We start from the raw sequence: 23,622 nt of genomic DNA, 5'->3' as shown, positions 1-23,622 counted from the left end.
CCCATCCCAGCCCTGAGCCCATCCCATCCCGGCCCTGAGCCCATCCCATCCCAGCCCTGAGCCCATCCCGGCCCTCAGCCTAGCCCATCCCGGCCCTGAGCCCATCCCGGCCCTGAGGCTATCCCGGCCCTGAGCCCAGCCCAGCCCTGAGCCCATCCCAGCCCTGAGCCCAGCCCATCCCAGCCCTGAGCCCAGCCCAGCCCAGCCCTGAGCCCAGCCCAGCCCAGCCCTGAGCCCAGCCCAGCCCAGCCCAGCCCGGCCCTGAGCCCATCCCAGCCCTGAGCCCAGCCCAGCCCAGCCCTGAGCCCATCCCATCCCAGCCCTGAGCCCAGCCCAGCCCAGCCCTGAGCCCATCCCATCCCAGCCCTGAGCCCATCCCATCCCAGCCCTGAGCCCATCCCGGCCCTGAGCCCATCCCGCCTTGTTCGAGTCCCGGCCCGATTTCATCCCGGACCCATCTCATGTCGCTGTGATCCCAATCCCGTCCCGATCCGATCCCGTCCCCCTCTCATCCCGTCCCTGATCCTGTTCTGTCCTGATCCGATCCTATTCCGTGCCTATCCCATCCCGTCCTCATCCCATCCCGATCCCTGATCCCAGCCTGTCACTCATCCCATCCCATCCCGATCCCTGATCCCATCGTGATCCCATCCCATCCCCAATCCTGATCCCATCCCATCCCGATCCCTTATCCCATCTCATCCCATGACATTTTCTGCGTTGTCCCCTCCGCCCGGCAGGGGGCGCGGCGGGGGGCGGGGCTCGCGCGGGCGCGGCTGCGCTTTGCGGGCGGCTGTAAAGCAGCGCCGAGTGTCGCGCGGGGCTGCGCTGCGCTGGGAGCGGCGGGGGCTGCGCCAGCAGCGCGCGGGGCCCGCCCGGGGCAGCGCCGGCACCGGGGGCAGAGCGGGCACGGCGGGCACAGCTCCGGCACCGCCACCGCCGCCACCGCCGGGGCACCGCCACCGCCGCTCGGCCCTGCGCACCCCGCCGCCGCCGCCCGCCCCTTCCCCCGCGGCCTCGCTGTCTCAGGTACGGGGGGCGCAGGGCCCGCGGCCGGGCCGGGCCGGGCGGGGCTGCCCCTCAGCGGCGGCGGGGCCGGCGGGGCTCGGCGGGATGGGGCGGTTGGCGCAGGACGTGGGTTTGCCCTTTTTTGCAGCGCCTGCTGACGCACAAAGCGGAGCCTCCGTTGCGGCCGCCGCGGCGCTCGGGGGGTTTGTCGCGGCTCTGTCACGACTGTGCCCCTCGCGGAAATGAGGTTTGAGTTCAGTGCGTGGCAGGGCTTGTTATGACGTCATTTGTTTTGTTTGCGAAGTTGGTGTTCTCTTAAACCGTGTTTAAAAAAAAAAGCCCGTCCTTGTCAGGTGTTCGTGCCCGGCAGACAAGGGAGCCGCGCTCCCCCGGGAATGCGGGCCGGGAGCGCCGGGGCTGGAACGCTGCGGTGGGACGGGAAGGGGCCGGGGCCGCTGGGGCGGGCAGGGAAGGGGCTGGGGCGGGCAGGGAAGGGGATGGGCTGGGGTGGGCAGGGAAAGGGCTGGGGCCGCTGGGGCAGGCAGGGAAGGGGATGGGATGGGCGGGGAAGGGGATGGAACGGTGGGGTGGGCAGGGAAGGGGCCGGGGCCGCTGGGGCAGGCAGGGAAGGGGATGGGATGGGCAGGGAAGGGGATGGGCCGGGGCGGGCAGGGAAGGAGCTGGCGCTGCTTTAGGTGTCACTGTGGCGGTGGCGGGGGCTGAGCGGCGCATTCACGGCATTTTCGTGCTGTTTGAGTAAGCTCTTCCGCGGCTGGAAATGGTTTAGTTAAGTCATAAGCAAGGCCTGGTTGCTTTAGTAGATTAAATGAAATCTTTCATTCCTGATAGCCAAGTGCTATTCCAAAAGAGGACATGAGGTAAATATTTGCTGTAATAATCCCACTTCATTTGATTCTAATGACTTTGGAAACCAATATTTGACCAGAAATACAAGAATTGACTGCTCGTGGTGGAGACCAGGGTAGCAAATGACGTTTGTTGTTTTGGAATATCTGTATCATAAACTATTAAAGGAAAGCTGGGTTTTGAGGTGCAAAAGAAGGCCTTACATTTTCTTTGTTGTAACCAATAGAAATTCCCAAAGATAGATTAAATCTGGATACTTAGTAGCAGCATATTTGAGGAAACATTTATATTTAAATAGTGAGAATGCTTTGTCACTCTTAAAAAACAAAAATCAAAGCTCCTTATAGCTGACAGGTCTATAGTCCTTGCTGTCAAAGTTGTTTTCCAGCAATTTAAATGTTTTTGCTCCCACTTTTGTTAGATAAAGGGACTACCTTGGGGCAGGGAGGGGAACACAGAAAAACCCTGTTAGCCGAGGTGATTCTTGCCGATGTGCTTGGATTGATAAGGGAAGATGTGATCTTGGTCCATTTGATAGAGTGAACATCTGGTCACTCCTCTTGAGCAGAGTTCATTCACAGCATGAAATGACCTATGGAATGCATCAGATGGGAAAGGCTGGGAGTGGACATCTTGCATTTAATTTTAGTTGGGTAAAAGTGTTTAAGACTCCTGTTTCAGAACTCTTGAAGTCTTGTATATATAAAAATCTCTTTATTGGTGGTTGAAACCCTGGCAGCTACAGCTGTGGTTGTGTCTAATACTGGGAGCCCGGGGGTGAACAACAGCTCACAGTATTCATGCATATTTTGCATGTCCTTTCAGAATCTGGATGGGAACATTCTGACCTTTCAGAAATGTGTTTTTTGTGAAGCAGTGAATTTTGTGAAAGTGTATTAAGAATGTATCTTTACATGTCTGTGACTCGCACTTTATCTTTAAATTAATAACTTTGCTGACCTACATAACCAGACAGTTAGAGCAGTTGACTTTCAGTGGAGGTGGCTGTGCTGCAGTAATATTTAGGTGGCAGCAGTTGCTGCCTTTTTTCCCCAAGATGAAGAGTCTTTCATTTCAGTTACTTATATTTCCTCTAATGGTGAGAACATTCTGTTGAGAGGATAAAGGTAATAGTGTCCTTCTCCTTAGCTGGTGAACTGAGGCTTGGATGTCAAACAGTTGATGGGAAAAAAATTGAGGTGGGAGTGAGGATAGTCTGGGGAAGATTTAATTCACATATAAACAATGGGGATGGTACAGAGAGATGGGTTTGCCATAGGCAGAGGTTCTGTAAGGATTTCCCCACAGCTTTACTTATGTGCACTGTCCTTTCAGTGAGTTTTATCACCAGATAAAACCAGTGGTTTGGCTGTTTGCATGTCAGTGAGGTTGAGAGCAGATTTATGAATGTGTGTATTGAGTAATGTTGTGTGGGATACATGGACAGCACAGGGGTAGGAGAGTTACTCCCAGTCAGTCCCCCAAGGTTTGTCAGTGCGATCATGATCAGCGGCTTCCAAAGCTTAGAGTGCTCTTACAAGCACCACCAAATGTACCTGCAGCTGAAGTCTTTAACTTGTGAACTTCCTTCAGGCTTGGGTGTAATTAGTGTTTTTCTTGATAGGCTCCTGTCAGGCCTAACAGAAGACCCTGATGGAGTGGAGGGGAAGAAGAAAGGAAAATGTTTCTTTCACTAAAACAAAATTTTGCCAACAAGGTTATTTTGCTGTTTTATATAGCTCATGCTATTTGGAAAAGTAATTTCTATAAGTTAAAATTGTCTTCCTTAGTAAGTGTTTGCCAAATGAAATCTGAGGGCTGGTTCCTGGGTTTCCTAGCAAGAGGCCAGTAAAGGCTATTTGCTTCTGTAATTTTTTTTTTACCAATAAAGTGCAGTCCTAATAGTTGACTGCTGTTAGGTGAAATGTTCACTTATACCCACTGCCCCTTGGCTCTGCTGCACTGTCCTTCCCTCTGAAACTGGTAGATCTACTCAGTTTAGTATCTAAAAAAATCCCCTACTTGTCACTGGTTTCCTGAAGAACATAAAACTGTCCTAATGGTTCATTTCATAATTGTCACTTGCAAGGCTCTTATTAGCAGTTGTGGCAAAGGTCATGTCTTACTTTGCTGCTCAAAGCTCTATCAAGAAGTGTTTGCAAGATGATACTGCAGCAAAAACAGTTACACACACCTCAAAGGTCAGGGGAAATAAGAAATATTTCTTTTTAAGATTTTTTGGTGGCCATGTAACTTCCGTAGATGTTTCTGGAAGTAGAATTCCTAGTTAAGATCTTAACCTCCAATAAAAAATTGCATTTTGCCATTCTTTTATAAAGTTACAACTTTTTATTCCCAAGTTCATTGCTGTTATGTTTGTTTTGGAGTTGATTGAAGCCAAAACATTCCTGATTGCCAAATCATAATGCTCATGTCTTAAACCCATGATTTACGTAGTGTTAATGTGGCTGACTGAGTTTAAGCCTAGGATGGAGCAGAGAAATGTCTAGACTGAAGAATGTGCTTATGATCACTGTGTTTGTCAAATCCACCTGCTTGTGTCCATGTGCAAAGTCAGAGAGATGCCTTGCCCAGGTGGGATGTGCAGGCTGATGCTGGAGCGGTGCTGGGACTTCTGGGCGAGCTTTATGGCCTTGCAGGGGCTCAGTGTGCTGGGGGACAGTCCCTGCTGCTCGTGGGACTTTGTGCACAGGAACTCACCTGCTGCTCTGGGACTCTGTGCACAGGAACTCACCTGCTGCTCTGGGACTCTGTGCACAGGAACTCACCTGCTGCTCTGGGACTCTGTGCACAGGAACTCACCTGCTGCTCTGGGACTCTGTGCACAGGAACTCGCCTGCTGCTCGTGGGACTCTGTGCACAGGAACTCACCTGCTGCTCTGGGACTCTGTGCACAGGAACTCGCCTGCTGCTCTGGGACTCTGTGCACAGGAACTCACCTGCTGCTCGTGGGACTCTGCAGAGTTGCTCCTGGCCCCGCAGCTGATGGACCTGAGGTGCTTCCAGCTGCACACTCTCTGTGTGTTCCAGCTGGAGCCAGGCCTTAGATCTGTCCCATGGAAGAGCTCTTCTGTTTGTAGCTGTCCTGTGCTGGATTCTGTTAGAAAAAATGCGCAGACACTTTCAGGAGTCTCTCCCTAAGAGTAGAGGGGTGTTTACTCTTAGAGGCAAGAGGCAGTGTGGTGTGATGGAGCCTTTGTGTCCTGTAGGTGGCCTGACGTTTCTGTTGCAAGATAAGAATTGACTTATGTGTGAGGAAACAAACCTAGAAGGTCTCAGGAATTTCTTTTCAGGGATAAAATTAGGGGACTTTGCTGGTCCAGAGGGTGGATACTGTTCATTGCAATACTTGACAGTGCAGCCACTGTGATCTGACTTTGATGAGATGGCTTTGCAAAGGTTAGTGAGAGTAGCACTGTACTTAAAATAACGTAGTTTCACTTCAAGAGTAGACTTTCCAAGCCAGTGATGGTTCCCAGAATTGCCTGCAAGGAGTGGAAAAGCCTCCCAGCACTGCTGTGGCTCGTGAAGTGGCAGCACCTCTCTGCAAAGCACAAACCCTTCTGTCTGGGTGGATGTAATGGACTGTCTTTGGGAGTCTGGAAGCAAGACCTTGTTTGCAGAGCATGATCATGCAGTTAGTAATGAATACTGGGCATGTTGTTCTGCAATACTGTAGCTTCCTGTGGGGCAAAAGAGGAATATTCTGCTTAGGGAATTCTCAAATAATTTTGCCATTCAAAAGTTGGAGTCATCACTGTGGCCTTATTTAAACACAGAAAGGAAATGGAGCGTGGTTTGCAATGGTATTTCATATTGTCCTGTGAATAAAGATGTGTTTGCTACATAATGGAGTTTCTGATTGTTTTATGTGTTTCCTAAAATGCATAGATTTTAACTTTGCAGTTGCTTTATTTGCTGGCAAAGTTTAGAAGACCAATATATAGTATGCTAAAATTTAATGCTACAGACTTTTTGGTTGCTCGTAAAGGAATTAATTATTAATGATAAAATACTTTGCTCCATGTTGTAACTCAGATGTATTTTGATTTGATATATGGTCATAAACTTGCCTGCTGTAAAGATCTCAAACTTTGAGCTTGCCTTTTGACTGAGCAATTTCAATGGACTTCCCCACTTTGCATGAATTTTCTTGCACTGCCGTGTCTTGGCATGATTAATAACAATGGATTTAATTTGTGACATGAATGGATAAAAAAGTCAGGTGCACTTCATAGTTCTTAATAGTCATACATCTTAGAGGGGAACTAGAATAACTATTTATAGCTTTCAGGTACCTGTCTTAGCAGCCCTTCATTGAGTTGTAGTGGCTTAAAGAAGATACTTCCCCATTTTCCCTCTCACAGTCAATAGGCAGATGTTTTCATTAGGAAGGAGGAACACTAATGCTGATTGATCTTACTGCATCTTGCTGCTTTTTGGAAAAGCTTCTGAGGACTACTTTTGATTAGAGGTAGATTTTGTAGGATCTCCTGGATGTTTAACAGCAGATGATCTCATTCTTGTGACTATTTGCATAATATTTTTGTAGACCCCCTTTATACTTTGTCTTCTGTGTAAAAGAACATATTATGGGTATTTCTTATGTGTAACCACTGAAGATACTTAAAATGCATTGAAATCTAGTTAAATGGTAAGCTCTTCTTCCAGCTTGTGTCTCTTTTGGTGAAATTTTTTGTTTGAAGGTTTGCTATAGCATTTTTAAGTAGTGAAGGAATGGATTGTTTGTTATTGTTGATGGCTGTCATTCACTTCCAAACCATATTCCTGTCCAAGCTGTTGTGTAATGCTGTAGTTGGGAGTCAGCAGCTCTCCCTGAGCAAGCAATTCTTCAGGCTCTGTGCTGGTCAGGAAAAATGCAGAGTTCTGATTGCTAGGTCAAGTTACTGCAGACTTTTCCTGGTTGTAAGAATGAAAATACACAAAATGCTGGAATCTGTTAACTGGTTCTGGTGTGTCAAGGCTGCCTGTTGAAATAAAACTAAGCCAGTGACAGTGTTTCAGATGCACTGGTTTTTGCTGTGTGGTAATTTCAGTGTTGGCTTCTTGCAGTAGTTTGAGGTCTCTCAAAGTATAAATGTTGTTGCTCTAATTTTTTTGCTGTAACTTACATAATTATATCTGTATTCCAGCACAGTGCCCTCTGTGCTAAACTAAACAGAGCTTATACAAAGATAATCACAGCCAGAATGCAGAATTTTCATACTGACTGAGATTTCTCCACTAGAGCTTGACAATAGACTGGGGGCAGCACTCCAGTGAGTGGAACAGAGTCCGTTATAAAGCAGCCCCTGACTGAGGGAAAATGTTTCAGATTTTTGTTTTTTGAAAAAACTTCAGAATCAAATAGAATTGCCCCCTCAGTTTATCATGTTAAAAGGATGGGAAACTGTATAAGCTGGACATGTAATAATACACGATGGCAAGTTATGACTGTGTTCAAAGACAATAATCTTTCTGAATAAAGTATTTTTCCCCCCAAATTGAAATATATGGTGAATTTTCTAAAAACACTTGTGATGACATTCAGGATTATTGTGGGAGGGTCTGACTTGCTTTTGGACTGTGTGAAGATTGACTAGACTAAATGCTACATTTCTCTAAACAGTGGTGCATAAATAACAGCAAAAATACTGCCTTAAAGGTGACCTTGTGAGGATGAGAAAAAGGACCGTGTGCTGGTTGTTCTCTGTGTGCTTGCAAGAGGTTTGAATGCAGAATTCCTGTCCTTGTTAAAAATTTTATAAAATGGAAGTATCTTAATTTTTTTCAAAGAAAGATGGTCCCTGTGTGTGAGGGTTTGGACAAGCATGGGGAGCAGTGTGTGAGAGCTGGTGTTTCCCTCAGCAGCTGGCAGGGAGCAGAATCCCACAGCTCTGATAGTCTTTTTTGTTTGCTATGGAGACTCTTAAACTCTTCAGGTTTACTCCGAGTTTTTTTCCAATTTTGCACCTTCTTTTCTTCAGCCCTAAGGAGGAGGATACCCTTATATAGTGCATTCCACTACAGCATACTGATACAAAAACAGTTGTGCTTTGATGAAATGAAAGTAGGAACCTGTCCTGTTGTCTGTACTGACAGGAGAAGTTGAGTCCAGCTTACACACAGATGGCTTTTGACTGTGATGGAACACACACCTCTCTGCTGTAATGTCAACAGAGAACAGCAACACTTGCCTACTTTTCAGAGGATATGGGCCTTTAACAGTGACTGTTACAAGTGTTTGTAGGATTTCCACTGAGAACATTCAAATGGGTCTTTTCAGCTGTGGTTCTGGGATCCAAAAGATTTTTGATCTCCATGAAGATCCAGTGATCTTACAGCTTCTTCAGATGTTAATACTGCAGCATATGTACCTTTACAAAGTTTTTCAGATTACATCCCATGAAGCTGTAGATCAGTTGCTTATGGCTGTGAAGAGAGCACAGGCTGCCTGGCATGGTACATCAGTTTATACCCCCTTGCAAATCAGAATAAGTAATTCTGCAGGGTCTGTTAGGAACAGCTGGCTCACTCTGTTCCTTGAAGCGTGTTTGTGCAACAGTCTAAAAGACTGATATGAATCTCTTCTGTAGCCTCAATCTTGTATTAATTCATTCTATAGCGAAACAAACCAAAGCATTAAATATTAGCACTGGATGTAAGACTGCATTAACATTTTGAAGAATTTGGAGACTGGGGCAGAAGGTTATGGAGCTGAATTAGGCAGTCCTACTTAACCTGGCATAGATCATGGAATCACCATAGAATGGTTTGGGTTGGAAGAAGCCTTAAAAGTCATGTCATTCCAAGCCCCCTGCCGTGGGCAGGGACACCTCCCACTAGACCACGTGTCAAAGCCCCATCCAACTTGTCCTTAAACACTTCCAGGGATGGGGCATCCACAGCTTCTCTGGGCAACCCATGCCAGGGCCTCACCAGGAAAGAATTTCTTCCCTTTAACTAATCTAAGTCTACCCTCTTTTGGTGTGAAGCTGTTCCCCCTTGTCCTGTCACTCCATTGCTCTTGTCCAAAGTCCTTCTCCTGCTGTCTTGCCCCTTTACAGTCTCTGGGAGGTGCTGTAAGGTCTCCCTGGAGCCTTTTCTTCTCCAGACTGAACAGCCCCAACTCCCAGCCTGTCTCCATATCAGAGGGGCTCCAGCCCTCAGAGCGTCCTCAGGGCCCTCCTCTGGACTCGTTCCAGCAGCTCCACATCCTTGTGCTACCGGCCCCAGAGCTGGACACAGCGGTCCAGGGAGGGTAGAGAGGAAGAAGCCCCTCCCTCGACCTGCTGGCCGTGCTTTTTTAGGTGCAGCTCAGGATACAGTTGACTTTCTGGGCTAAGGACACACATTGCCAAGTCATGTTGTGCTTTTCACCCACCAACACCCCCCACGTCCTTCCCCTCAGGGCTGCTCTCACTCCGTGCTCTGCCCAGCCTGGATTTGTGCTTGGGATTGCCCTGGCCCAGGTGCAGGACCTTGCACTTGGCCTTGTTGAACTGTGTAAGGTTTGCACAGACACACCTGTCAGGGTCCTTCTGGGTGGCTGTTCTTGCTGATACCTCAGAGGTTTTTTATGACTCCATACAGATTCCAGCAGTGCTGCTTAAGGAGCCCCATTCCCCTTAAGGTTCTGTTGCACATGTTTTCTTAAGCAGCCTTTTGGTAGTTCAGCACCACTTGCTGTGAGCCAGGTGTAGCTGTTGGTGTGCTTATGTGATGAATTGAAGCCGATCTGGGTAGGAAATCTGTTTTTTTCACATCGATGAGCTCTTCATTCTGGTTCCAGTGAATACACATTCATTCTAGAAGAGCATGGAAGGTGTTTCTTAAAACAAGTGGTGAGGGGAAGGAGAAAAGAAGGGAACACTTAACTGCTTAAATACTACAGCTGTCAAACACCTACTACGGCCTTATTCAATTGAGGCATAAGAAGCTGATCTTAGTTACAGTAACAATGTTTCAGTCGTTATCACAGTGGGAACCAAATGCTTTCATCACTGTCTTTTGGGAATTTAAGCTGAAGGCAGAGGTGCCAGACAAAGCAGGATATATTACTGACGTTGCTGTTGTCTGTCTCTCAGTAGCCTTCCAATACAAAAGTTGTTCTAGTCTTTGAGGCTAATGTTGTATTGTTGTACATGGGCAGGTTTATGTTTTGGCAGAGGGGGAACCTGCCTGGTACTGACTGTTAAGGGAACATGACATGATGTGCTCAGTTTCTGTCACAGGATGGAGTCAAAAGTACATGGACTGAAAATACCTTTGTACACAATACTTTGTACACTGCACTGCTAATGTGTGGTGTTTTCTAAAGACACTCCAGGTAATAAATGGGTTTGTATTACTTTGCCCCAAAATAATAAAGGTTAAAAATCTCTCCTGTTTCATTCCTTTTCATGTCATGAAAGAACCATGAATTCTAATTAACTGATTTTTATAGCTCAGTTGTTACCATACACCACCATGTATTGTGTTGGAGTGCTGCAGGGCAAGATGTAGGCCTTCTTTAAACATGCTGGTTTGCATGTTTTTGCATAGCTATTGGAGCTATTTAACCACAACCTTCTTATAAGCAGTGGCCTGTGAAGCTCCCATGCTTAGGCATTGGCAAAGCAAATATCAAATGTTTTGTGGGTGACATATGTCAGTATTTGCTCTGTGAAAGTGATAATGTTTTCCTTATAATAACTATAACAACTTCCCTTCAATGCAAGTTAAGGAGTTCTGTCTTAATGAAAAATTACCTTGTCAAGCAGTATTCTTAATATTTTGAAACAGTTGTATTTCAGTTTCTGCTGTTCTGCTACTCCCACTGGGGGATCAGTTGTAGCAGTAAATGGGTTTTCTCTGATTTCAGTTTTGCTTTTGAAAAATCTAATGCTGCTTTTCTTGATGCTTATTTGTTTTATTTTCTAGGCCTTCCTTAAATCTTTCCATGTATAAATGGACTCCTGAATGTAATATAGTTTATACTCTAAAAGCGGATATGAAGAGTGAAGTTCCTTCTGATGCACCAAAGAGACAGGAGAGTCTGAAGGGGATCCTCTTGAACCCTGAGCCTATTGGGGAAGCCAAAAGCTTCACTGCAGAAGTTGAGATGATTGCCAGTAAAGTAGGGAATGAGTTCTCTCACTTATGTGGTGACTCCCAAAAGCAAAAGGACATGAATGGCAACCATACAGACCAAGAAAAAAGTATTGTGGTGCGAAAGAAGCGCAAGAGCCAGCAGGCTGGTCCTTCCTACACTCAAAACTGTCCTGAGAAAGAAAATAAAGGAATCTTAGGATTGAGGCAGCATCTAGAAACACAGAGTGAGGACAATGACTCGTCTTTTAGTGACTGTATCTCTTCGCCCTCATCTAGCTTACATTTCGGAGACTCTGACACAGTAACATCTGATGAAGAAAAAGAGGCTCCCGTAAGACACCCCCAGGCAGTGCTGAATCCTGCGAGCAGAACTCACAGCGCCAGGTCACAGAAGTGGCCTCGGACTGAGGCAGACTCTGTACCCGGGCTGTTAATGAAAAGGCCCTGTTTTCACAACAGCTCTTTAAGAAGGCTCCCATATAGGAAAAGAGTTGTGAAAACGGGTTCATCCCAGCGGACGCAGAACCAAAAGGAGCGCATTTTGCTGCAGAGGAAGAAGCGGGAGGTGCTGGCTCGCAGGAAGTACGCTCTGCTGCCCAGCTCCAGCAGCTCCAGCGAGAACGACCTCAGCACGGAGTCCTCCTCCAGCTCTTCCACTGAAGGGGAGGAAGACCTGTTTGTGTCACCTGGTGAAAACCATCAGAACAGCACAGCTGTTCCTTCAGGTAAAGCTAAATCCTGAGGTGGTTTTTATCAATTATCTTTAGTCATGTACAATAGTCTTTTTAATAAGTTCTTTGGAGCTGTTTTTGTAGAAGTTAATACTATAAATAAACTTCCTGGAAGTAACGTGAACATTACAGCATAAAGTCCTGATGGGAAAAGTACATTCAGAGCTTACAGTAGAATTACAGCAAATCTAAAATCTTTTATGTAAAAGTTAATGGTCTGAACAATGTACTGGAAGCTTGCTCAGTCTGATCAGTCACATGCTGCTGAGTTGATCCATTTGTTTTTAGCTGCTGAATTGTATTACAGATTTTAGCTATTACAGCTTTTGTAAATGATTCTGGTAATAACAATTCTGTCTGTTTTCAGAATATAGAAGTATCTGCTAGTACTTAACTGCATTTGACAATTTAGAAAAATATGAAGAAAAAAAAGTTCATTGTGGTAAGACCCTGAAACAGGGGGCAGTTGAAAGTAGCTTTAGTATTGGGATAATAAAAGTATTTTATACATACCAAATGTGCTTTACCAAAATAAACTCAATGTAATGATCTTGCAGTTGGTTTACACAGTTGTTTCTCTAGACTTGAACACGGTATCTGAATGCTTGAAGGAGCATTTTTGGGGGATGTTTTTGTTTTGGTTGTGTTTGTTGGTTTTCTTGTTCATTGACTTATTTTCTTGGGCTTGCTTTCATCTTCAATTTGCCAAGTGAAAGTAGTTGTGCATTCTGTTTATTTGTTTAGCTTTTCAGGGAGCATGGGGAAGCAGAAAGAACACAGCATGGTGTTAATCTGTGCAACCATGTGTTTTATATAGTAACAAATATGTTTTAAAAAGTGAAAGCATATCTCAGACTGTGCTGATCATTCCTTTCATGACTGAAAGTACAAGGACAGGTTTAAAACAAAAAAAGCTGTGAATGTTGATATTGGGGCAGGATTTATGCTTGAACAGAACCAGAGTACTGAGGTCTAGATTATTACTTGTGTTGGTCTTTAATGTGCTGTTTAAATAAAAGAAGCAAACTCTGTAGTGCAAAATTCTTACTTACGCAGTGCTAGGGCTGCATTTATAACTCTGAAGCAGAAGAATTATTGCACAGCCTTAATTATCTTCAGCATATTTGTGGAGATAGAAATTAATTTTTGAAGCCTAAAAAAGTTACATTTGACCTGCATGTTTAAGCACATTGAAGAATATGATTTGTAAATAAATGTGTGGGCATGTGCATACATTTCTATTAAAATACAATTTGGGAAACTCATGTTAACACCTCTGTTTCTAAGTTAATAGGTTCTTCTCATTTCCAGAGAGGGTGGAGTCTCATGTAACTGTAAAACAGTGTAGGCAAAATTAACAACTTTTTCCACACAGAGGTAGAGAAGTCCAATGGCTTAATTTTTATAGTACTTAAAAAGTACACTTTATATATGGAATTCTTTCTTTTCATGTCATGGATGAAAATCCATACAGTTAATTTTAGATTAAAATACTGACAGCAGTTGTGAGTGGAAGAAGAGCTGCCTTACAGAATGTGTGCTGTGGTGACTGTGCTTCAGCACTAACACTTGCAGTGAGCTGAAAAGCAGCTCTGGCTTGGAGTGTGTGAATCCTGTGGGTTTTTTCCTAGCAGAAATATGTATTGATGGAAAGTTTTGAGCATTTTATTTACATTGCAGTTATAATGGGAAGTTGAGCAGACATCCTGTGTGAAAGTGTCCTATTTTTAGCAAGATAAAAATGTGATTAACATTTTCTGTAGCTTTCAGCTGTTATATAAGGCATTTCTAGTTATTGAGTTAATTAGGACAGAAATGGGGCCGGCTGGAAAAATAGCTGTGCAGCTTCTCTGTGTAGTGAGCAAGGATGGGGGTGGTTCTGTAAGGGGAAGGAGTTGTATTGATAGTAGTGCTGCACTGGCTTGTTAATGTGGGGGAAAATATCCCTGCTCTGCACTGGCATCTGTGCATCTGCAGAAATTACAGAGTATCCTGAAGGACAAATAACATCTGCTAAGACTATGAGGCCTGTGGCATATATGTGAAAGTACTACAGACCAGACTTAGGAAAGGAAGAGAATAATAATCCAAAAAGAAAACACAATTTAAAAAGATATGGTAATCGAATTTTTTATGAGCAGGCTTCAAAGTGATGTGACTTGTAGCAACTGAATAGCAATTTTTATTCAGAATATTTCAGAAAATATGTCTTTGAATGTTGATGTTTATCTGAAGAGACAGTTCATTTACAGAACTAGTAAATTAATTAGTGTATACTGTTTTGGAAGATGTTTCTTCCTGATTGTAGGATTAAAGGAACAGATCTTTTTAATCACGGAAGTGTTTAGCAGTTTGGTTCTTGTAGTTAATAGAAGTAACTTGACTAATTTTGGAAAATCACATGAATGGAGCTGTGGAGAGGGGGATTGCTTTTTGTTTAACTAAACCTTTACCAGAAGGAAAACCCAAACAGCAATATATAGGATTTTTCCTCCTTTTCCATCAAAGCTTTAGCTGTTCTTTTGGTGAGACTTTGTGCTTTGGGAGTGTGAGAGTATTGAACCAGTATGTCCTGTCATCTGGGAGTGGATTATATTGTTCTACCAACTGTTTGCCATAAAAGGCAGTTGCCCTCATTAAACCCGGGCTGAGCAGCTGAAGCTCATTCAGGAGGCAGAGGAGACAGAAGGGCAGTGTAAAACCCACTGTGTAATGTAATGATACAGGTAGAGCTGAAGGTGCAGGTGCTGTCAGGTGTGTATGTTCTAATTGGAATGTTGGTCAGTGTTGAGCTTCAGCTACAAGGACAGCAAGAAGCAGCATTTTTACTGTGAAACAAATTTTGGTTCTGTGTTTTGTTATATAGTGCAGAAGCTTTTCTCTAACCCTGTACACACACTACAGAGAAAATTCTCTTTTGACTTTGCTTATAAAAGGTGGCAAAATTTCAACTTTTGCAGTAGTTGGATCTCTGTAATGTTGTAATGCTTCTACACGTGTATGATTTTCATCTCAGGGTCAGTGCTATTTGGAGCCAGTCTCTGGAGGGAAATGTAGCAAAAGCTAAAACTGGAACAAGTTTTTAGCCTTACATACTCTGATTTGGCAATAAAGCAGAACTCTGGAAAATGAGGAAGTGTTGTTTAAAAATCTGGGTAGAGTTTTGCGTTGTCATAAATTGTTCACCTAATAATGCCTAAAATTCCTTCAGGGTCTGACATGTTTTATATTTTTGAGCAAATAGTGCTAAACAGGCTTTCCTCTTCCCTTGAAATGTAATGCTGATGAGAAGCTGCTCCAGATTTTGTTCAAAGCTGCTTAGAATGATAAGACTGAGTTTATTCACAACTGTCCTCTTGATCCTCTGGTGTATTTGTTGTCTCTCTTATAAAAAATGTTGAATATAGACATTTGATATTTGACAAGCCAGAGGCTTGTGAAAATGTTAAGCATATACCACTTTATGTTCAGATTATTTTAACAGGTTTAAGATGAACAGGTATTAAGTGGAAATGAGCAGACTGTTGTTAAAGTTGATTATTTTTCAGTTCCTTAATCCCTCCTGAAAACTACAGCATGCAGTCCTTTCTCACAGTAACTGATGCAGCTCATAATTCCAAGCTGTTACCTCAATAGCATTAGTGGATAAGGAAGGGAATAAGTATCCTGTTTACTGTGCCACTTACTGGAGAGGGGTCTGGGAAGAGCTGAGCAGCAGTGAGGGAAGAAGCACCTGGCTCTGTGAGCAGTCAACATTAATCAGTGCTGCTCTTTCCATCTGCTGTGAGTCTGAGCTTTAAATAGCTCCAGGAATAAAAGTTAGTGTGGAAGGCACTTCAGCCCTTCCCCGTTGCTGCTGCAGCCTTCTGTGCCGAGCAGACACTGCTCCCAGAGCTGCCTTGCTGAGGCATTGCCCACAGGACCAGATTGATGTGCCTGGTTAAGAACAGGTGGTAGAGGTTGGAATCAGCATGTCTCGGGGTTGGCCAGAACCCCCTGGATTCTGGTTGTTCCCTGCCTTTTCCACCAGGGTGCAGCCTCCCAAGCAATTTGTGTGCTTGGAAAATTTCTCCCATCATGCCCAGCTATTGGAAAGTATATTCCAAGTAAGTCTCAGGTACAGAAAAATTGCCATCATCCAACCCTAACAGAACAGGCAGGTTCTTTTAGGAATCCTGGGCAGAATGTTGACAGCACTAAATCATAGTTACAATTAAACCTTTATTTTCTTAGCAGGATATTATGATTTTGAGTAGAATGGCACAGGATTTCTACAGGCAGATTTCAATTGTGCAATCTATAAATAGCATAACACAAAATTTCAACTACCACTTAAATTAGAATTTTGAATCACCTTCACCCTCTGCAGATCAGGTCAAATGTTACTGTGCTGTTTGCTTTATCAATATACTAACCATAATCTAGACTCAAAAACCATATAAAAGAACACAAGTCACTCACTCAGTCATCAGAGGAAGCAGATGAAGATGGAGGTGTCCCTTGCCCCCAGTGAGGGCTGGGGGGGTCGCAGTTCTGTTCCAGGTTCCCACTGGCATTTGCAGCTGCTGATTTTCCAGGCAGGGCTGTGTGTGCTCTGAGCCTTCCCTGTGCTGGGGCATCAACAGCACCTGCTTGGCCGAGTGCCTGGGCCCTCCAAGGCCAGTCAGGAAGGGAGGCATCGTCCTGGCACCCACGAATCTCCAGGCTCAGAGGGAGGGGAGGTGCCAATCTGTTTGGGTTGTCTGCTTGGTGCACAGGACCTTCAGAGCCTGAGAACGAGGGGATGTGACCAGAAACGTGACCAGCTCAGGCACAGGGTGGCTGCTCAGAAAGTGGTGTTAGTTATGCTGAGTGTGTTATCAGGTCATACCCAGTTCAAGAAGATTGAGAGTTAAAGATGGACACACTCATTTTATCCATTTCAAGCTGAAGTACTACCCAGTTAATTATCTTTAATTCACAGGCATGTAGAGGCACACAAGTACCAACAAGCTCAAAAAGGGATGTAACAAACTTAGTGACAGCTGTCCATGAGCAGTGACTGGGCAAGAAAGAGCAGTCTGGCATCTGTGGCATTGTGGTGGATGCTGTGTGCTTTGAGAGGTTTTAGGTAGAATTTGTAGCCTGAATTTTCTGCTCTGACTCCATAGTTTTACAGCTGGCAGAGAGAACTGGGCCTGAGCAGGCTCTTGGTCTGATCCAGTGAAAGCTTGGAACTCAAAATGTCATCCCTGTCAGTGCAACTTGGCCGCTTATTTTAAAGCTCTTCTGGTTTCACTTATGGCTTGATGACACTGTCTCATCTGGAATTGTGTATTCTAATGCTCTCATTACCTTACATGTGATATTCAAACTGGTGAAACTCCATGTTAATGGCAAAACAGATGTAACAATACCCTCCAGGAGTGACAACAATCAGTCAGACATAAATTTGGATACTACACCAGTGTTATTTATCTTCTTGGTGGGGTACCTGTGTTGATGATGAGTGATTAATCAATCTTGGGGTTATGCCATGATCTTTCAGAGTTAAGTAATAGTATAATTTTATATATCATATGTGTTACACTGCACAAAGTGTAGTCTCTTCCTTACAACTTCTGCATTAATAAGGTATTCGATTCTAACCTTGCTGGTCTGTCAGTGGCACCTGGCAGTTGCTGTTCTGAAGTCATCTTACAACTTTCTGGGGGAAAATACACTCATTTACTGATCTAAATGTTGGACTACAGAGTATTATATTATTATAGAAGTTACACTCTGCTTAATAAAGTAATCTGTCAGATTTACTGTCTTTGTGATGGCAGGCCTGGAGAAGGCTGTGTTTTTATTTTAATTTTGCACGTGTTCAGATTTGGATTCAAGCATGTGTAGTTTGTCCCCTCCCTGAGGGTGGCTGAGCAGGAGGTTTCCATCATAACACAGGCTTTTAAAAGAGAGGGAAAAAGCTTCTGTAAAGAAGTTACTGATTATTTCTGATTAATAGTTGCTTAATAACTGCTGCTGAAATGTCCAAATTGTTGGGATATGCAAAACTTGCAAACTGAAATTTGGTGTTTTGCATGCACTATAAAATACTATTTGTGCATGTGAGCAGAGGAAAAACACCCCAAATTTTGTGGAAACTGAAAAGTCCTCGCTGTAATTTTCAAGAAGTTTTTGTTTTTAACTAGTTCATTTATAAAATGTAGAGTCTTTCAGTGGTAGCCCAAGGGCTAATTTAGTCACAGCCAACTAGATTATAATTTGCTTGCTGTGTTCTGTGACTCAGAAGATGACAGAGAGGAACAGGGCATACCTGCAGGAGGATAGTTTTCTGCTTGTTTTGTAGCCATAGGTATTATTCTGAAAGCAGTACAAGGTACCTCTCTTACATCTCCATAACTGTTGTGCTGCCAACAATCCAGTGACTCTTCTCCTTGAAGGGAGATTACCTTCAAGGACTTTAGGATTAGGATAGTTAGCACTCATTATACAGATTTAGCTGGTCTCTTACAGGTTCAATCATTTAGATGATACATTGATGAGTAAGGTATTCATACTGTAAGATCAGTTTTGCTTTAAGTTCTTTACAGACAGAAGATGGCTGGTCAGTGACTAGTGAGTGCCAAAAGCAAAGAAGTAAATTGTACCTTCTTGTGGTGGACTGTAGAAAACAATTGAACAAATATTTGCATAGTTGAGAGGGTTTTTCTGTTTAATTGTGAAGAAAATTCCGTGGGATGAAAACCTCATCAGTTTGTGCTTTTTACTTGGGAAGGTGTTATTGAGAAGCATGAACTGTAGGAAACAGCATATAGTTGAATTATTTCTATGCTATCCTTGAAATGACTTACTGTTTTCCCAAAGATTTTCTTTGTTATTTTGGAAATCATAAAACCTGTTCATTCAGTAACAGTCCTGATAGTTTGTACAGTCTGACTCATGTAGTCTCTAAAATCACATCTTGACTAAAGATTTGCTTAAAAAAAATTAAGTAATTGAACTTTCAAACCTTGACAAAGGGGAGTATCTGAATAGTGTAGACACTCAGTTTAGATTTCCGTTTGGTTTTTGTGAGCTAAGATTGTGTCAGAATTTTGGTAGAGATGCACACTGGGTGAATTCAGTATAGATGCACATGGCATATGATTTTGTCCTCAAGGAGGACCTGTTTATTTTCTGAAGCACCAAAATCATATTTAAACCTAAATCTTCCCACTTTCGCCCCTGTCATAAGTTTCAATAAATACTGAGCCTGAGGAGATGTGGGCTCTGAGGAGTGCTGTGAAACTTGACTGTGGTTCAGAGAAGTGTGTGTTTGGAAGGTGGGAGAAGGACAGTTGTGTGTTTTCCTAACTGACTCCCCAGCTCTTGGCCAACTGGTTTTGTCTGGGAGCAGCCAAGATAGTTTTGTGTAAGGGAGCTGTTGCTTATTTGCCTGTGATAACCAGGATATTTACATTCTTCTGAACGTGTTGATGACTTTTAGCTGCTGCCTTTCACTTTGAGTGACCAGCCTTTCAGTATTTTCAATTTTTGAATGTGACTTTGTTTTTTAGACATTGCTGTATTTTACGTTTTCCCCAAAATTTTTGTGCAAGTTCTGATAATTTTGTTGCACACTACTGCACAAGTCTGGTGAGTACCAATGTTTGGAAGCATGGCCTTTCCATCTTCAGCCACCAGTCTTCCTGGGATAACATGACCAGAAACAAAGGCCATTGGAAAATAAGTAATGCAGTTTGGTTTTCTTCAAAATATAAAAATGTTGATACTGAGGGGGATGGATAATCTGCCCCACCTTGTCAAGGGGGAGAGCAGCTGGAAACAGTCAGTCCATACAGGTTCTAAGTATTGACTTGAATGAGACCAAAGTCTTCAAGCACTTTTCTGGAAGCAATTTACAAATAATAAAATGGTAGTTTGTGATTTCTAAGCTATACAGCTCATTTCTTTAGGAGTTCTTTTGGCTCAGTGAATCATCCATAGCTCAATTTAACTATTCCAGATTGCTCAGACTTGTCACTGTCACTGTTACAACAGTAGATAAGTGTTTCATGTGTCTGCCTGTTAGGCTGGAACTTTGAAAACTGAAAATGTTAAAAAGAGCTATTAGTGATAACAAACCACTCCTACTTTGCTAGTTTGAAAGTTTATTCTGTTTTTATATTAAATTACTGAATTTTGTTGGAGTTACAGGTAATAAAATTCACTGTAATTTCTTTCTGTACAATGTAATGCAATTTTGCATACCTGCCCCATACCCAGTCCTGTCTCCTTCCTTTTTTACTTCAGTATTTACAGCAGAATTGCTGCCTTTAATAATTAGGTCATGTATTTGACAGTTGCACCTAAAGCTTTGGCATGGAATTCTCTGCCTACATGTATATTTAGTCTAGGAAGAATAGTCTCTTAATACAACAGCTCCCGAGGGAGATGTATACAAACTTTCTGCTTCCTTTTTCCTCATCAGGAAGTATTGATGAAGATGTTGTGGTGATTGAAGCATCCTCCACTCCCCAGGTCACTGCTAATGAAGAAATAAATGTTACCTCAACAGATAGTGAAGTGGAGATTGTCACAGTTGGTGAGAACTACAGGTGAGATTTGCATCTCTCTGTATTAATACACTTCTGTTTGTCTCCAGCTTTGTCACAGTGCTCTGTCATGAAAAGCCCATGAGGAAATGTCACTGACATTCTAACCAGGAGGCACAGTAAAATCAGCAAAACAAAAGCCAAGTAACCACAAAAACCCCACAAGCAAAAAACCCCAGAGCACAGCTTTGCCAAAGCTTGACAATTGCATCTGATCTGGAGTTGCTGGGGTAGTTCAGTCAGTGTGACTGATGGGCAGAACTTGGGGAAGCAGAACTGCACAGTGAGATCCCAGAGATGGCAGGGGTAGCTCAGTTGACGGTTCAAGGATTGCCTGAGCAGTTCTCAGAGCATCCCACTCTTCTGAAGCTGCTGCTGTGCATGCTCTCCTGTCCTTCCATGCCTCTCTGGAAGTTTTGTTCCCTGTTTGTCAAATGTTACAGAATCTGTTAAAGTGGAATTCCTTGAAGAAGAAAACTTCAAACCTGTCTAAAGCCAGATAAGGTGCATTTAAAAAAAAACATCTTTGTGTCTTCCAGCATCAGTAAGAAGTGCTTTCTGCAGTGGCCTTAAAAGACTTGAAAAAATTAGTTCTTTCTTCCCCTACCTTCTGCAATGCTACAGCCAAAACAGTGGTAGCTCCATGGTGATTTGTGCCATGGGCTTTGTTTGTTTTTAGTTAAGTCATTCCCTTTTCTTCACATTTTCCTCTCCTAAATTTCTGAAGTCTGAGTACATTGTTTTTCCAAAGTGGAAAATAAGAGCCACTTAATTTGTGTAAATACTGGAGAGTCAAAAGTTTTTGAGAATGAAATAGTAAATATGAAAAAAAAATATTGTTCCCTTAACTAAAGACTGTATCCTACAAAGGGGATACATTTCCAAAGATCATTGTTTTGAGTGTTTGGGTTTATATGGCTAAATTGAAAAGACTGGGTGCTAAGTGTTACTATACAGAGATAAAACCATTCCTTTCCTTAGATATGGTTGCAGGGTTATGATTTCCTCTTCTCAAGCTGCATTTCATTTTAGTTTAAGTATCACATAAAGCTGTATTTGCTCTTCAAGGAGGGGGAGCAAAATAATATTAGCAAGAGAAGTCCAGAGATTTTGCACTTTTAGGATGTTCTGGAAATTTGAAAATATTATTCTGAAAATAATCTGTCACAAGTTAACATACAAAAGTACTTCCTCCTTACAAATTTTTGTTGTCTGTAGTTCTGTTGTTGTTTATAGAGCTTCTGTTTCAGACTGCTTAGGAATAGTGTGGGATTTGGAGATTCTTCATCTACTGTTAACAAAGTTAAAACAACATTGGATGTAATTGAGTCCTGACCATGGTTGTAGTGTTTCACAGTGAAATTTTTGCAAGTTACGTGTATGTGGAGCATGGTTTAAAGACCTTTAAACTCTGTGTTGGGTATTTTCTGTTACCTGCTAAAGCAAAGCAGTTGTACGTACATACCCAGTGAATATGGAGTCACGGGCTATTTCAGCGTGACAAAACACTTTTATAGTGATAAAACCCCCCCAACTTCAAACAGCTTCTTAAACGTGAGGAGAAAAGAATGAATAATGGCAGCCTGTAGGTCAATACTTATGGTGTCCCCCTTCCTTAAGGTCCCGTTCCGCCCTGGGACACTCGAGATCGCACTGGGGGCAGAGCTCGGGCTCAGCGCGGGCTCCGGAGCAGCGCGGCCGCAGCCGCGTCTCCACCGTCATCCAGCCCCTGCGGCAGAGCGCGGCCGAGGTCGTGGACCTCACCGTGGATGAGGATGGTGAGTCAGAAATCTCTTCCTTTGCCAGGGGCAGGGTGATCACTGTAAGGGCAGTGGAGCTAATTCCATCAGTTATAAGGCAGCATTCTATGAGAAGGTCTAATTCCCAAGCCTGAAAATCTTCCTGTGGCCTTCCTTTTAGAATGAGAAGTTTAGCCATTTCCAGTGGGTCTATTAGATCTAATTTTTCTTCCAAAGCTGCCTTGGGTGTGTGTCTGAGGGCTGACTCACCAGGCAGAAATTACAGAGCAGGTTGGAACTACTTCTTGAAAAATACGCACTTACTTCAATAGAGCACTATAAAAGGAAACTCTATCGTTGCCTATGCTTTGAAATAGTCACTATTCTTTCAGGCCTTGGAGTAAAAATAATTTAAAAAAGAAAAAGCCCAACCCTAAACTAGTAAAGTGTGTTATGTTTCTGAAGCTTTCCTAACATTAAAACCTGCTGGCACTTACTAAGTTTGATCCTGCTGAAAATCTTAAGAGCAACTTCCAGGTACATTCAAAAAGTTGAGAGAAGGGAAAACTGTAGCTCATGTACGTTTTTGCACGTTTATTTTTTTGTTGATGGTGATGGTTTGGGGGATTTCTTGGGTGCGTGTTACTGGTGATGTTTTAACAGAAGTCTTGTCCTGTTGAGGTTCTGTCCCTGAGTGCATTTCAGGCTCTGGTATTTTGCAATAACTTACTCTTCATGTTGTCTTGATTTGTGGAGTGGGTTGGAGAGCTGGAAAGGCCTGGGAACAGTTTTGATTGGTGGATGATTTTTAAGGGAGAGGATGGGTTGATTTACAGATTCTTTATGGATTTACTGTGAAACATCCCAACAGCTCTGTTGTTGAAGGAGTGTAGGCTACTATTGCTTTACTCTTAAAACTCAAAGAATTTGGTCTTAAATTATTTTCAAAAATATCATTCCTGGATGAACTTTTATTTCTTTAATGAGTGTATTTAAGACTGGTTGTTTCTACGGCCTCCTGGGGGAAATGCCTTTCTAAGGTGAGTCTTCCAGAATTTCAGGAATACAATTTTTGAGTTTAAGCATCAAATTTTACACGTGAATTAATGTAAAATAATAAAACTTCTCAATTAACACTGTTACAAGGAAGCTGTGCAGTTTATCACAACTTTACGGATTTCTTCAAAGGTACTTCGCTGGCTGCTTCCATGAGCATGAGGATCATATGTCCATCTGTCTTCCTGGATTAATGTCTGTGATGTGTGTTGAGAAATCGAGTTTCTCTTAGCTAGTAGTTTGAGATTGATTGATTGGTTTTGGTGGGGAGGAGCAGAACTGTCCATGTGGGTGATGGTGAACAGGCCCAGGCTGGCAGGGCAGCTGGGACTGGTGGAGCTGAGAATTTTGACTGCAGGAGTGTGCTCGGAAGCTGTTGACACTCAGACTTGAGCACTGTTGATCATTGTAGGCTATGCATGTCCTATATAGTTCCCGTTTTTCCTGAATTTAAACATTAATATAGTTATCCCAAAGTGTTTGCCTTTAAATAAAATTTGTATGTTGGAATGCCACATCGAAAACCAA

The 23,622-nt window shown here is 43.2% G+C and overlaps 1 protein-coding gene across 6 annotated transcripts in view; it reads left to right on the top strand.

The window, feature by feature from the left end:
• Positions 1–795: 795 nt before the first annotated feature.
• The window catches only part of RNF111 (ring finger protein 111), a 41,898-nt gene continuing 19,071 nt past the window's right edge, over positions 796–23,622 (top strand). For 4 of the 6 annotated variants that reach the window (XM_071568105.1, XM_071568103.1, XM_071568104.1 and 1 more), the window contains exons 1-4: positions 1,224–1,438; positions 10,819–11,714; positions 20,176–20,302; positions 21,920–22,077. In XM_071568105.1, the coding sequence (XP_071424206.1) occupies positions 1,404–1,438; positions 10,819–11,714; positions 20,176–20,302; positions 21,920–22,077 (1,216 nt within the window). In that variant the 5' untranslated portion in view covers positions 1,224–1,403. Of the gene's footprint in view, positions 1,030–1,223; positions 1,439–1,685; positions 3,593–10,818; positions 11,715–20,175; positions 20,303–21,919; positions 22,078–23,622 lie in introns of those variants that run through there. The other 2 variants (XM_071568107.1, XM_071568108.1) reach the window with 2 other exon arrangements.

Source organism: Pithys albifrons, chromosome 13 (assembly GCF_047495875.1).
Source record: "Pithys albifrons albifrons isolate INPA30051 chromosome 13, PitAlb_v1, whole genome shotgun sequence".
In the NCBI taxonomy this organism is placed as follows: domain Eukaryota; kingdom Metazoa; phylum Chordata; class Aves; order Passeriformes; family Thamnophilidae; genus Pithys; species Pithys albifrons.
Note: the sequence above shows the minus strand (reverse complement) of the source record. Positions and strands in the feature narration are given on the sequence as shown.